The sequence below is a fragment of the Tympanuchus pallidicinctus genome, unplaced genomic scaffold (assembly GCF_026119805.1).
Source record: "Tympanuchus pallidicinctus isolate F22 unplaced genomic scaffold, pur_lepc_1.0 scaffold15, whole genome shotgun sequence".
Lineage (NCBI taxonomy): Eukaryota > Metazoa > Chordata > Aves > Galliformes > Phasianidae > Tympanuchus > Tympanuchus pallidicinctus.
Genome location: NW_026294669.1, coordinates 25,576,396 through 25,591,575, shown reverse-complemented (window position 1 = coordinate 25,591,575; position 15,180 = coordinate 25,576,396). Strand labels below are relative to the sequence as shown.

At 43.5% G+C, this 15,180-nt stretch overlaps 1 protein-coding gene across 7 annotated transcripts in view; it reads left to right on the top strand.

Moving 5' to 3' along the window:
* CDK15 (cyclin dependent kinase 15) overlaps nucleotides 1-14,820 on the top strand; it is a 34,746-nt gene extending 19,926 nt beyond the window's left edge. For 4 of the 7 annotated variants that reach the window (XM_052676354.1, XM_052676355.1, XM_052676352.1 and 1 more), the window contains 4 exons: nucleotides 6,290-6,338; nucleotides 8,786-8,925; nucleotides 13,776-13,881; nucleotides 13,987-14,820. In XM_052676354.1, coding sequence (XP_052532314.1) covers nucleotides 6,290-6,338; nucleotides 8,786-8,925; nucleotides 13,776-13,881; nucleotides 13,987-14,011 — 320 coding nt within the window. In that variant the 3' untranslated portion in view covers nucleotides 14,012-14,820. Of the gene's footprint in view, nucleotides 1-6,289; nucleotides 6,339-8,785; nucleotides 8,926-13,775 lie in introns of all 7 variants that reach the window. The other 3 variants (XR_008204922.1, XM_052676356.1, XM_052676358.1) reach the window with 3 other exon arrangements.
* The last annotated feature ends 360 nt before the right edge of the window (nucleotides 14,821-15,180 follow it).

Below are 15,180 nucleotides of genomic sequence, written 5' to 3'. Positions count from 1 at the left end.
TAGAGAAGTCTGTGTCCTGGACTTCAAAGGGCCAGTTGTCTCTTATTTTGATGTGGGCAGGTTGAGAAGTATGCTTTGAAAAGCTAGCTCAGTCACTCTCCCTCTCTCTCTCTCTCTCTCCCCCTTTCTGTCTTTCTCTCTCTTTTTGTTTAATGTTTTCTCTTGGGAAAATATATTCAAGTGTCAGTGAGGGGGAAATGATGAGCACTGATTCTCAGCCTCTCAGCAGGATCATTCTCTAAGAGAAATATAAAAGTGAAATATTAAAAACCCTAGAATGTGAAATCCACCCATCTGCACTCTAGCCATTCTCTCTCTCTTGTACCCTAAGAGAGCGTGGGGGGAGTCTGTCTCTCTTGAGGGGAAAAAAAGAGGGCAGGGGGAAGAGGAGGAGGGAGAAGACGTGCTTTGAGCAAGAGGTTTACAGGTTTAGTAGAGCATAGTAACATCTTTTCAAAGAAGTGGGTGTTGCTCTGTGACCCAGTCCAAGATGCCCCTCCTTTGATTTTGGTGCATGAACACTAAACAGCCCCCATTTTCACATGGTAGCCACGACTGGCTGAACAATAACCTGGTCTCACAGTCGAAGGGGCTGGAATCCTTCACACAATTAGCTGAGACACATTAATCAAACCAGCGTGAAATGGGAATGTGTCGCTGTCCACAGCAAGTTTAATTTGGATAGGGAGAGAGCACAGAGTAGACAGCTGGAGGAAGCACTTTCTTCTCTAACTTGCTGAAAGCTTGGTAGGGTACTCTACATGTTTGGAAGGGAGGGAAGACATGCTCATGTGGATGACAAACCAATGACAATTTTTGACAGCAGTCATCTCTGCATACAATGCCAAAAACTCTCCCAATACTGAGCGATACTTGAAAAGTGGGAGCACAAATGGTAAACTAATGAAGAAATTAGTAGAATCAACATGGAATATCTGGGTACCCAGAAGTGTCCTGGGCAACAGTTCCTCCAAGCACTGTTTTGCCTGAGCAGCAGCACTGTCCTCTGCCGCTGCGGAGGATGCCAGTGACAGGGCTGGGAGGGGAAGACACGCACCTAGGCAGCATGGAAATAGCTGCAGTCAGTATAAGCAGTTTTCAAACCTGAATTGCTTTCAAACTGGGTAGAATGCTTTGTTAATGGACTACAGTAGGCCAGAAATGCCCTGTGCCATGATGCCATGATGCTGGTGGTATTTGTGGCTGCAGCAGACAGAAATGCAGGAGTCAGTGCAGAAGAGGACACCATCCTGTGGAAGCATCCCACCGTGCTGGCAAGAACATGGAAGAGGGCTGCTGAACCAGTGCTTGGGGCAATACCTCTGCCAACTGGAAAGCCAGCATCCTCTCCCTTCCTCAAAGCCTGCTGAAGGAGATCCAAGATGCTCCAGCCACAAAGTGGAGCCACACATGGCTCAAACCTGGGATGTAGAAACCAGCCCACTTAGAATAAGGCTGTGCATATGTGGTTAGACTATGCTCTAGTCATGAACTAAACCAAGTCAGTTTTTGATGAGGCTGCCAGTAAAAAGGCAAATCAGTCTCTTTGTTTAAAGCTATCTGCTTTAAACATGCCTTGAGTACTTCCCCCCTCTCCCCGAGGCACAAGTGTTGCTGTCCCCCCAGGGAAAGCTCTGGAGCTGCTTGAGGAAACCTTCCCTCTTGAGGTTCTTCCCAGCCCAGTGGACTGAATTCCAGTGCCTGGGACAGTTCAGATAAGCAAACAAACTTGGGAAGCTTCCCCAGATCTGATGGCTTGAATGCTTTTAGCTAGTCCTATTGATGTTTGCAGTGAGCACAGGCAGCAAACAAACAAACAGGTTCCTGCCTGAGGCAATGCACGAACACGCGCAAAACAAAGCTCTGAGGTGTGATCCTATTCTCATTGAAGTTGATGGCAAAACTCCCACCGGATTCAGCAGTGTAGGCTCAGCCCCAGACTGAGGTTGTTACTGGAAGGGTTCCTGAGCCAGGTGGATTAGTAGGAATCTTTGAAATGAAAGCTGGAAACCTTTAGATGTTTTCCTGTCACTACTGTGGGCTTGAGCACATCCTGCTGCAAACCCTGAAGAGGAGACAGAGTGAGAGAGTCAGGCACACATAGGGCAGCTGCAGGAAGAGTGGCTCCCCTAGATCCTCTATGGAAAATTGGTAGGAGAACTGTGCAAGGCAATACTTGTCCACCTGTGCCCATGCCCTCTTGCTCAGAGAAATTCAGAAATGGTCCCCATGCCCATTGCCTGAAGTTTGACAAAATCTCAGCCCATGTCCAAACCCAGGTGAGCAGGGAGACAGGTGAGAAACTCCTCCTTGGCCAGCCCTGTAGCTTCTGATCTCCACTGGAGATCTGGGACAGGGAGTTACACACAGACCTGGAGCCTGAAAGCATGACATTCCCCCAGCCCTGGCTTCAGAACTGGCTGCTGCAGCATGTGCAAGGTTGGGAGAGCTCCAGCCCCATGCCCAGTGTGCTCACTGGCCCTCTCCCCAGTTCTCTGTGCTTAGGAGCCCAGCCCGTAGCGACAAGACTTTGCCCTGTGTTTGTTCATTTGTTCAGTTCCCCTCATTTTGCTTTCCCTGAAAGAGGCAGTTGTAGCTCTGTTAACACTATTTTTGAAAGCTCTCATGCTGTGTGAGCTCAAATCCTTGCATTAATCTACTGCTGTGTTCATTTCACTGCACTGAAAAGCAGGGAGTTTAAATCCCCTCTAAACACCATTGGTGACACCAGAAGGCCAGTGTTTTGATCCAGCCCCATTAATGGTTACAAGTTTGAATCTAGACAGCAGGGGTCAAGGGCAGGAAAGGATTAAGAATCACAGCCCATGACATTAAGCTAGTGCTTTTGCCAAACTGGGAATACTTGGAGCACCCAGTGCATTGTTTTATGCTTCATTTTTCTGACATTTGGATTGCAAAGAGAGGAAGCAGTGCTTATTTGTTTATAATGCAGTGAGCTTGCTGTGAGCTGTAATTTGCTGTGAGCAAGCTTTGCTCCTCTATTTATCACACAGACTGACTATAACGTTTCCTATGCCAAGTAGTATCACTTCCCTTTGCAGACTCATGGTGCTCACTTGCCTTTTCAGGTACACCAACAGTTTTCATATTAATCCTCGTTTTTCAGATGTCTGTAAGCTTTGCTATGCTGAATGAGATTTAAGAGTCAACTCTTTCTCCTGATAACATTTTTAGTATCTCCTGCTTTTCCAAAATGCCACCGGCAGATGGAGGCAACAAGCAGCAGGCAGTGAAACACAAACATCAAATGGCATTTTTGAAAACGCAGATGAAGTCTGAACTCTGAACTCTGCGTTTTTTTTTTATTTTTTATTATTTTTTTTTAATCTCACTTTTTTATGCTGATGCTTCATTTAATAAATTGGATGGTTGGAAACTGAATTCTAAAATGATGAAATTCTTATTGTCATTATAAACTGCATACGGCTTTGATCCCAAAGGGAAAAGCTGTGCTGCAGCTAAGGCACAGTATATGCTGGCCAGACTGAAGGGAAACTCCCTATCTGGCTGGCACTGGGCACAGCCTGCACTTTACAGCCTGCCACACGGGCAGAGCTCGTCCTGTCCTGCAGCCACACAGATTTCACTAATGAGAGAAATTTTCTCTTCAAGCCTGCAACCTCAGCGCCTTCATCCAACAGCACGAGGCATCTCTCTCTTCATCAATTAGGAAAGTTTAACTTTTGTCCTCTGGCTTGCTTGCCTCATTATCAGTTCATTAGCCACTTCCACCTGGGTTTTCATGTAGGGAGGTATTTCCTCATTAGCACACACTGCACTGCATACTGATAGAAAATAACAAACCCAGGCACTACCTTTCAGATCTGCTCACACTATTAAAAAAAACCCAATCAGCCCTACAGGATCCCATCATTTCGTGTGTATGTCTGTCATCACTGTAAGATGATTAAATCAGTAGTTCATCCACTTTTTTGTGCGGTATCTCTCACCTTCAAGGAGAAGCTGTTTACACTGTTTTACAGTTTTAGATTGGTCTTAATCTTTACAGTAGGAAAAATATTTACTGCTCTGCTCTTACCCTGCTCAACACAATGAGGCCTCAGAATTCTCTGTGGGTTTGCCTATATGGGGTCAGTCAGGAGATTAATCTGAACTGATTTAAAGTGGATTAGTTAACTGCATTAAATCTTGAGTAGAGACACAGTGTTTTCTTACCCATATCTTCCAGTTATAATCAAAGCTCTGTCTACTCTAAGTGGCAAGTTTGGCTGTCCTCACTCAAGCAGAATTCTGTACTGGGAGATTTCTTTGGACTGGAACAGCAGTAGTTGGCTTACTGACTCTTATACTACCCCTTGTAGACAATTATTAATCTCTCAGTTATATAAATGTTAAATTATAGTCAAGAATCTTGCTCAAGACATAGCAATTTGAGTATTCCTCCCAGTTCCCAGCAAGTGAGCTGGTATTACTATCTGTAAGGTAAGGAAAGTCCAGTTTCCTCTGTGTTTCACGCAAGCAAAATGATGTTCCAGTTAGATTTAACTGAGACCTTTTCCCCTACCATTAGCAACTGAACTTGCGTTTTTTAACTTCTATATTAAACTCCTTAAAGAATATTACAGTTAAAAGATTTCAATAATAATATTTAAGTAATTTCGGCACTTTTGTTAAATATTAAAGGGATTTGATATATTGCCATGAAATGTTTCCAGTGAATCAAAACTTTCTGATAGAGTGTTGCAGCATCTGCAAGTTTTAGGCCAGCTCAGTGAAGAGGCAAAACCTGCCTCACAAATAAATAAATAAATAAATAAATAAATAATTCCAAATCATTATTTTAACTCAGTTTTCTTCTCTTTTTCCTGTAAACTTTACATCTCTACTTGGTACAGACAATTTATTTCTACACTTTTATTACAGTTGAGGGGGAAAGGAGAAGGAAGGAGGACCCTGAGAACATGTTAATAGCGATCCAAGAGGAGCATTCTGACAGAATTAATCTCAGTGATTGACCAGGGAAGAGGCTACTAAAGATATATATCTTCTATATAATGGTGATAATTCCAGAGCTCTGGCACCTAAGCAGTCATGAATCCTACCCCAGATTATATTGCCATTTACCGCTTTACAAATTACCTTACTATTTGGGTGTAAGAGAATGCTTCAGCTGTGACCTGTTACTTACACTGTGATAGACAGGTTTAACAACCTGCTTGCCTGGCTTAATGGTGAAAGATTGCTGCTGGAAAGGTTAAGTGCTGAAAGTTCAGCCATTTGCACTTTTTCAAATTGTCTGTGCATCAAGTGAGACACAGAGTGGCCCAGCCCCAGGGCCTGCTACTCTGGAAATGGCTGCACAGGTTGAAGGCAAAGGGGCCTCCTGCTTAATCTGCAGCTGGACACTTCTGTCCCTGAACAGTGTGGCTGAGCTGAGCAGCTTGGTGTGCTCCCTGGCACAAAGAAGGGCAGATGCCATAGGATTTTGCAGGAAAAGGCCCAGCCAAACTTAAGAGACCAGTTAATGTTATGGCTTTTCTGATGCAAGAAAATGTTTTCATTAATCAGCTGCAAGAGGAATCTTCCACATGTAAGCCATTTATTCATAACTAAGCTTGAGAAAATTCGTGTGTTGTAAGAAAACATTTTAAGAATGTGTTTCTCCACATATTCTGGATTGTTTAGAAATCTGTCCTTGAAGAATAGCAACAACACAGCTTCCCAAAACTGCAAACTCTGCAGTGTTCCAGTCTGGTAGAGGTGCTTGAATCAATAAGTACAAAGCATGCATGAAAATGGTTAACATGATGAATGATGAACTTAGTGAGGAACTGACAGCAAGAGCAGTGGGCAAAAACAGAGTGGGATCCAAGTGCCTTTGTTTTGTCCACAGTCCTGCCACATCCATGCAGAAAAGCCCCATGTGCCCATATGGGAATATATGAACCTCAGTAGCCCTTGTGAGTTGGGGATGCAGACCTGCAAACCTCTTTCTGCTTCCTCACTGTGAAGGTTTTGGGGAACGATGCTGCATTTATTAAGTCAGAGCAAAGACTTTCACTGTAGCAGATGGAGACCCAAAGCCTGTATTGATGCACGAAAGGAAAGGGTTACAGAATTGGAACAGTCTTACTAACATCAGTGCTAGTACTCAAATCCTATAGGAATAATGTATATTTATAAATATTAAGATGACAGATTCTATAGGGCCCTTTGAAATTCTGAGCACGTGTTTTTGTAAGGGCTCAAAGAATGAGTTTTGGCTTGATTTTTGTTTCATCATGTGATTGCATATTACACTTTCTAGAACTCGTTGCTTCCAGGAGACCTCAGAGACTTGGAGCAATCTGTGACAGGTAAGCAACCTGTAACGGCAATGTCAAAATGGCCGCTGGGTTTATTTGTTTCTTTATGCAATTATGTAGCTTGAAATGAGCTCTTTTGGCAAGCTGAGGAATGGCAGGGTGGCTCTGCAGTAGAAAGTAAATCTAACATCAGCTATGCAACTGGTTATGAGAGATGGCAGTAGAGGTAGGCACATAGTGGGGCTATTATGCTATGAGGAAGAGGGATTGTTCTCAGATAAGCAGCAATTCTCAGATAAGCAAAATTAGATGCAGCTTTTTGCGGGGCACAATTTGATTCAGAAGGTCCTGCTTTCCCAAGCTCTCTTGCCCAGACCAAAGACAGACTTTGCACTGTCTCAATTTTCATTTCTAGAAACATGCTGTAGGAACATTGCTCAATAGTGGTAAGAAAGACATACCAGGGCAGCATTTACACAAGACAATGAAACAATACCCTGATTAGTTAGGAGAGGAAAATTCATATTCTTCAGTAGCCAAAATCTACAAGACTAGGGCCTTGGTTACATACCTCAGCTTGAACAGGCACCACCAAACACTCCTGAGCCTGTAAAGGAAAGGAGTATTTTTCAAGTATATATGATGTGCATGCACACACAAGCATACATGCATGCATGCATATATATACACATGTGAAATAAATGTATCAGCAGGCAAAGTGCCTAACAACTCAGAGAGTCATTAACATAGCACTCCCTATACTGATTTTGACAGGTCTCTCACACACAACAAACTTCATAGATAGGATCTGTCCTCAGGACTCAGGTCAAGAATCAACTATTCTTTGTGGATGTAGCCACATTTTTCATCATTGCTGTTCATTATCTGTTCTGCTCATCACTTTGGATTCACCACTGCTCAAAGGAAATATGCTGTCCTTTAGAGCTGTGTTTCCCAGACTCTTCTGAGCTGCTGAACAAACTTGCTGAAGTTTTCAGCAAAGCACAGGTTGCCGAGATGCCAGCCACTGTCACACACATCTTCAGAAAGACACAAAGCTCAGTACATCCCAGCCCCTGATAACATACATCCTAGAACAGAAGAGACCCTCTCTCAGTCTGAACAAAGAAATAACTATGTTCCTTGAAACTCTGCTATACTGCACTTCTGCTTTTTGGCTGTGGTCCCTTGACAGGCTCCCTCAGTGCTGCATGCTGACAGGCCACCGCAGAGCTCTGGCTGCATGTGGGCTGACCCTAGATCTATAAGGTATCCCAAGGCCTTCTTGAGAAGGAAAGTGCTGCTTCACACAGAATGCTCAGCCATGAGGCCAATTAAGAAATCAAAGGGGAGCTCTGTGCAGAGCTTGCCTGTCACCAGGAAGCCTGAGCAGTGGTGGGAGGCTGCCATGGTGGCAGCTTGCAGCAGCTGGGTTATAGGGCAGCAGGGCTCCGGTAAGATCCCACCATATCCTGGGTAGCATGGATCTAGTAAGCACCTCTGGATGCTTCAGCTCCCTGTCTGTCCCTGCACCCCTGACTGCACAAATGTAAACTGTTTTGCAGGAGGTGAGAATTCAGCCCTTAAATACCATGGTGAGGCTGGATGCCTTTCACAAATGCTTCTTAGACATTTTATACCCTCAGAACAAAATTGCTGCCATGTCAAATGGAAAGAGGGAAAGCGGAGGGGTGGGGGTTCCCGGCCATGGTCTTATGGGGATGGGGCACTGGGGGCAGAGGGATGAAGCCCAGCAGAGTGGGCTCCATGGGCCTCCTGGTGCTGAAACATGATCAGAGCAAACAAACAAAGTAAAAGCTGTAAAACTAAATGACTGTTTTTATTTGTTTGCTTGTTGGTTTGTTTTCTCTCCTCCACTTCCTTGTCCCCAGCTGCGTGCTCCTCTAGGAAGCAGCTGCTTGGCTTTGGCATCTGCTGGGCTTGGAGCATGTGTGTTGCATCTAGTTTAATCTCTCACCCTGGAAAGCAGACTCATCTCCCTGAATCCCTAACACATTTTACAACCAGATACATGACTGGTGCTAGGGTAGAAGATGGGGAATAGATATTTCCTTTAGTTTTTCAGTTTTGACCTCCGATCTGCTCAGTGGACCACTCAGGTAATTCCGTATACTTGCACTTCTCCCTGTAAATTGTTAACACTGACCTCCAACTTTCCAGTTATGCCATGTAAGATACAGTTCACCCACCAGCATTTTCCCTTTTACTCACAAACTGCTTTAAAAAAATAACAACTAATTTTCAAAACTCCCCTGAAAAGATAAGCCTGAACTGAGATCCTGGATATATTCCTCAACATAACCAAGCTCACATGGCAAAGTAAATGTCTGAGGGAGCCATGTATCTGCAGTGAGCTTATCCAGCTTCCATGGATCACTATCTCTGCCTCGAGCTCTGAGAAGGGCTGGATCTAATTTTGTTCCGGCCTTCTGGCCTGTGCTCATCTCCTGGACTACTTTTCCCATCTGTTTTGCTAGGCTGGGCAGGATGCCAGCTGCAGAGGACTTGGCCTCCAGAATGCTCACAGCTTTCCCTCCAGGGCGAATCTCTGCACAAGATGCCCTTCTTCATGGCTTCTTCAACCCTCTGCCTCCTCAGCTCTATCAAGTGCCCGCTGGTAAGCTGACCCTTGATTTCACCTCACCAACAAAGACCTACTTCAAATAGCCATTCGCAACAAGTTTCTTCAGTACTTTGGACCTGGACATCTTGTTTCCTCCTGCCCTCCCTCCCCACTCCTATATGCTGCAAAGTTTACATCCCAGTGCAAATTCCACAGCTTGTTTTTCCGTTTTCTTCCACTCCACCGCAGAGTTAATAACAGAAATGGACCTGGATGGGATATGCCCATGCTGCACTTTCAAACTGAGGTCTGTGTGCTTTGATGGGCTGTTTCTCCCCCGTTCTATAGCCCTAGGGGCCCTGAGCTTTTCCTCAGGCTGGCTCCAGCTGTGTATTCAGTGTAACTGGCATGCTGGTCCTCCCGATGTCCTGAATTCGCAGCTGCTCAGCATGATGTGCTAGCCCCAGTTCCCTTGGTCTGCTCCTCCTGCTCCCTTTGATGTTTGGAAGCAACAGCTGTTCCTCATACCCTGTCACCAGTTCTCCCTCAGATTTACCTGACTTATTTTCTTCTCCCCTTGCTGCCTTTTCTTAAGCATGCAGTTGCATATACACAACACACACATCTGCCTTTCCTGCCCTCAGCTGACGATAAATATATAGAGAGAGTCTCACAAGTTACAGGTTCTGGTTCTCAGGAAGAGCTCCCTCCTACTGGGAGACAGGCCAGAGAGCCCTGGTGTTCTCTGTTGTCTCCCAGGCACCAGCTATGCTGGTTTGTTTTCTGGTGTTTTTCTTTTAAAGATAGGGGCAATTAAGAAGAAACCTTCTATGACTATGTTGTCAAGCTATTTGAAAACTTAATTTCTGGCTTCTGTGGCATATCCCAAGTGAAGGAGCAGCCAGCCAGCATCTCTCCCAAACTGCCACCCTTCTGAAGGTGCTGTGTGTGCGTGAGCAGGAGTGAGAGACATCTGCATTCCTTTTCTGTTCACCCAGCCACAGAGCACAAATCTACTTTGACACTTTTAGAAAAATGAAAAGATGGAATCTCGCAGGAGCCTGCCTGTGCCGGGGGTGGGGGGGGAGGAGGGGAGCACGCACAGCAGGAGGGAAGTTGACTTTTCTTTATACATATAGGGTTTTTTCCATGCAGAGTTTAAATTATGCCTGATAAAAGGAGTTTCGTGGATGTTTCAGTTCTTTCAAACCCTCCTGGCTTCCTCCCAATTAAATGAGGTTTGTCAAAGCCACAGGGCTCTGCTGCTGCCGGAGAGGCGGACAAGCACTTCCCGCAGTGACATCTCCAATCCCCAAGGGAGAAGATGAAAGTGTCAGTGCCACGAGAGAGAGAGAGTGTGGAAAAAAACAGGTACAGAGACAGACAGTGTGAGAGTAAGGGAGAAAGTGAGGAGAAATAGAAGGAATGAGAAAACAGATTGGCATAATGTGTCAGTCTCTCAGACACATTTCCAGAGATTCATTTCACCTGGGTTTCTACACAATCCCATATTTATTATCCTCCATAATGCAGCAAGAAATACCTTTTGGACAGGCGACTGCATGGCAATAACTTAGCAACCAACATACCGAGGGCAGAATCAAAGTGCACAGGGCAGAAACCAGAGCAGTACGGTCCTGCAAGACCATATTCATGAGTGACTCATTACGCCTGTAAAAATTAGGCAATTCTGAATAATTGCCCATGTAGCCATCCCTACTGCCATAAGACATTTGTTCTCTTGTGTCATTTTAGTGTCACACTACTTGAGAATTTAACTGTATCATTTTAAAATTCTGGTTGCTATGATAACACAGTGCAGGTTTTAAATATATTCTGTTCCTACTTTGTTCTGAAGGATGCTGGCTATTAGTTCCCATCCTCTGAAGGAGAAAGTTAAAGCAGAAGGGCAAAGAATGAGTTGGAGATGAAAGGTGAAAGGAGGAGGTTGATCCAAGGTGTGTGAGAGTAAGCAGGAAACAACATTTGAAAAAAATAACGTTCCCATAAGAAATTATTTTCTATTGTCATGAAGTAATTGTAGACATAACTGTCCTTTTTGTAAGTTGCTATGACAAGCTGGAAGCCAGAGGATATTTTTCAAAGGTCAGTTCCTGGGAAAAAAATAATTGGAGAAATGAGAGTTCCAAAGCACCTTTATGAATAGCATCTTTCTCATTACTGAGGAGAACGTGAACGACCAGACCCTGGCTGCTGCCCTTGGAATGGGGAGGGGAGCAAGGTGTTCTGTGCTTCCTGGTCAGCTCACAAAGTAGGGAACAAGTTGCTGTTGCTTACGCTCATTTGGATGCAAAGTGCTAGGAAAAATATAAAGAGTAACTCATGCTGCAAGAAAAGATTTTGTCCTCTGAGAGCATTTAACATCCTTTTTCTGGCCTAAGCCAATCCTGAGACAATTATCTGTGGAGCTTAGCCCTGTACTACAGTATCTCTGATAAAACTTCAGCCTAACCTTTTCCACCTGCTAAAGCAGAATGTTTTCTGACCAATTGTGATCTGTTCCAATAACTCCTAGAAGAAATATGAGATTCTTGAATCAAGAAACCATGAGCTGTGCTCTCAACCCAGTGTCAAGTCCTGAAGTGCAAAAGGCTTCCTGAGAAGGTATTTTACTCCGTTGTCAAGTCAGACACAATAGCAATTTCAGTCCAATATTCTTAGTCATAACCTTGGTTTATTTCCATCTGTTTTGGCCACAAACACTTTAAAGCAGGCTGGTAAGCAGGGAGGGTGAACAGTGGAATTTGGAGTTAGCACCAGGGAGTTGCCAGCAAAACATACTGTGAGAAGAGCTCCAGCCATGAAGCTGTAGATCAAACTAGGCTTGCTCCTTTTGGGCTCCCCAAAGCAATTCAAGATCAGTGTGCCAGGTGATGATAACACTTCCCTGTTTGTCCGAAAACTTCCCCATATTTATGCCTTCAGAGACAAGGAGGGGGAGATAGTTTTGATTGTGACAGAGAACTGTTATTTTAATGTTTGCTGCATCTAAACTTGCACAAAGCAAGTTTAGGCATGGGGATGTTAAGGCTGCAAGCGCTGCCTACCAAAAATCCCATTTCCACTGGGATCAGCTAACTCTGGTAGTTGTTAACACAAGGCATGTATAAAGAAGAGCTGGCTTTCACAGACAGCTTGTTTGGGTTGGCTGCTTTCCCTGTGTTCTACATAGCTGAAAGGCTTTTACACTCACTTGTGTGTGCTTTGCCACCTCTGTATACAGAAAATGGACATCCTTCACTGAAAATCAGATACAGACACCTAGAAATTGACGTTTCCACCAAGTGTGTGAATCCAGTTTATAGTGTGTCTATAAGGGAATAAACCAAAGCTGGTGATGAGTAGCAACTCAGCTGTCATTTCTGAACCAGAAGCAGTCTTCTGTGAGCTGATAAAGCCAATCTTCTCTTAACTCAGGCAAAACATACTTCAGCTCTTGTGGCCTGATCTCCACAGTAGTGGCTTGTGAAAATACTGACAGGACTCTGAGGTCTTATGCTATGTCATTAAGTCACCATCCTCCGAAAGAGACACTGCAACCTCATAGATGTTTCCAGGAAGCAGCATGGCAAAGGCACAAGTCCCTGGACATATTGTCCTGCTTAAGATCTTCCTTGGGCATTGGCCTGAAGCAGCCACAATGCTTGCAGGTTTAGAAGCATGAGGCAATGGAAAGGACAAAAAGGAGGGTTTCCTTTGCTCACTCCCCAGCTCATGCTCTTGCAAAAGGATAACTGGCACCAAGTTTGGCCCACATGACTTGGGGAAACAAAGTCCTACAGACATGGATCAAATGCTCTAACTCCCATTGATCTCTAGCCAGAGAATCTCTATAAAGGTCCTATTGTTCAGAGAGATGAACTGCTCTGGGAGGGAGCACTACTAATACCCTTCACAGAGGCAGATGCTACTGTATCAGAGGTTGGTAGAGATTTTTCTGTTATTTGTCTAATTGCAAAGTTATATCTAAGATTTCTTTCACTTTCCTTTTAATGCTCTTAAATGCAAATCTGAGAAGATTTAGTTGTTTTGTTGTCAAAGACATGCAGTCTGGAAGTTCCATGTACTTATTTCCCGTCCTTAGGTGCACTTCTGCCTTCAGCCAGTTACCAGTAGAGAAGAGCAAATGGGGATGCAGTGATCAGATTTCTAAGGCACAAAAGTTAAAGCTAAGTTTGAGATTGTGACAGCAAGCAGCCACGAGCATAGGAACTCAATTAGCCTGAAAGACAACTATCTCATTATCTTTCCTAAAATGATATAAATACGTAAGAATATAAAATTTTAAAATAAACTCTCTCTCTATTGACTGTCTAGATGACTGAATTTCACTGCTCAATTTCTTTAAACACCCACTTTAGTATTTATTTATTCTAAGCGTGAAGCAGCTACGATAATTAGACTGTCAGATTTGGTAAGTTAATGAGGAGTCACTGGAGTGGAAGGTTTTGCATTTGTGAGATTGCTGAAGGAGAGAAGCTTCATGCCTTTGCTCTATCTCTTTTTTCTTTTTCTTTTTTTTCCTCCTCTGCTGGGTGGGAAGGAGAGAGCTTGGCAGCGGGTAGATCCATTTGAATCCTTTTGATTAGTGGATTGCACGACTGTTCTACCAAGTAATATTTTGCTGGTTGCTCCATGAAAACAAAAAGAAAAAAGAAAAGAAACCACAGATGAGATTTCCAGAGAAGGAAGCCTAGATTAAAGAAATCCTTTTCCAAAAAATTCAGGAGAAAAGGAGATGTGAACAACAGGATCCTGAATTAGTTTGCAGGAGAGTATTAGGAAGGTAGCTCAGTGTAAGAAAAGGACTATTTTGCAGCTTTCTCCTTAACCTGTTCTTTTTGTTTGTTTGTTTGTTTGTTGTTTTGTTTTGTTTTCCAAAGAACAATCAGTGCTCTCAGTTCCAGCAGTGAGACTGCAACCTGAAATCTGTGACCTGTTTACTTCTTATCATAAAGGACATCTCTCAGAAGGTTCAAGCAAGTTTTGGTAAGAAGTAGAAATAACTGGCTACTTCTTGGGTAAGCATGTGGTTGCCACTATGAAAGATGCTGCCATCATTCTCTAGCATATGAATTCTTTTATGCATTGAAGGTGGAAAAACGACCAATATCTATAGCTGGACCACCACATCCCAGGCTGAGGACAAAATGGCAAATCTTCTCACAATTCAGAAAGAAGAGGTCAGCAAGCCAGTGGCCCCCAGTGCACAATGCACAGTGGTATCGTGGGAGGTCTGGGTTTGTTTTGTCACGTTCTCAAATCTCAGACCAGTGCCCTTTCCTCTGATGCCTCCCCAGTCAAAATATGGTTTCATTTCCACATTGCTTAAACTGACCAAATTGCTTTGTTTGCCTTTGTCTATGTCTATTGAATTCACATTTTATAGCTTACTTGTTATGATTTAACACACAATGGAATTTGCTCACTGAAGTACCAGAAATGACAAAGAGCTCTACCCAGGGGGCAAAAGAGCAATGTCGCAATGGATGTTATGGCAATGTGTATTCTTCCATTGGAGTGATGAAACCATAGCTCCACCTTTCTTGGGTTCAGCCCGTGTCATCACATCCTGCCACAGCAAGCCACTGATCAGCAAACTGGAGTTTGTCATTGGAATCTTTTTTCTCTCAGAACTCCATATAACGCTGTGGCTTGAAGCAGACATTTGGGTGTTTCTGATGTGATTTGGTTACTCTGCCACATGTCATACTTTGATTTCATCTATATCACTGTATGAGCACAATGTTGGACTAATGTCACAAAATTGATCTGCCTAATTTTGTGATAAAACACAAAATCCTATGCATGTGCCAGAACCTGAGCCGACCTAGGAAAAATCCCTCAGGTTTGTAACATTCATGGTTTTAATTGACCTTAGTATGTACTTTAGTATGAGTCAGTTTAAAACATTATGTCTTTGTTGCCCATCTCTTCTTATGTTTTAATAAAAATTATTTAAAAATAAAAGAAGTTCTGTTATTTATGTACATTAACTATATTGTATATTTCATATGCACCCAAGGCAATTCCTCTTCACTCAGTGCAGCTCAGGCAGACGAAAAAGCTGGACATCCAGGATTTAAAATGTTGTTCCAGCACCAACATTTATCTCCTTTTTATTACAGAAAACCTCTATTAACAAAAGATCACTTAACATCACTGAAAGAAATTACACAAAAATATCCTTTTCATATATCCTGTCTCTTTGCTTTTTTTGTGCATTTGCTAGCAGCAAATGTCCAGCCAGTGTCACCAGCTGAGCCCGTGCTTACAGGGCAGACATGG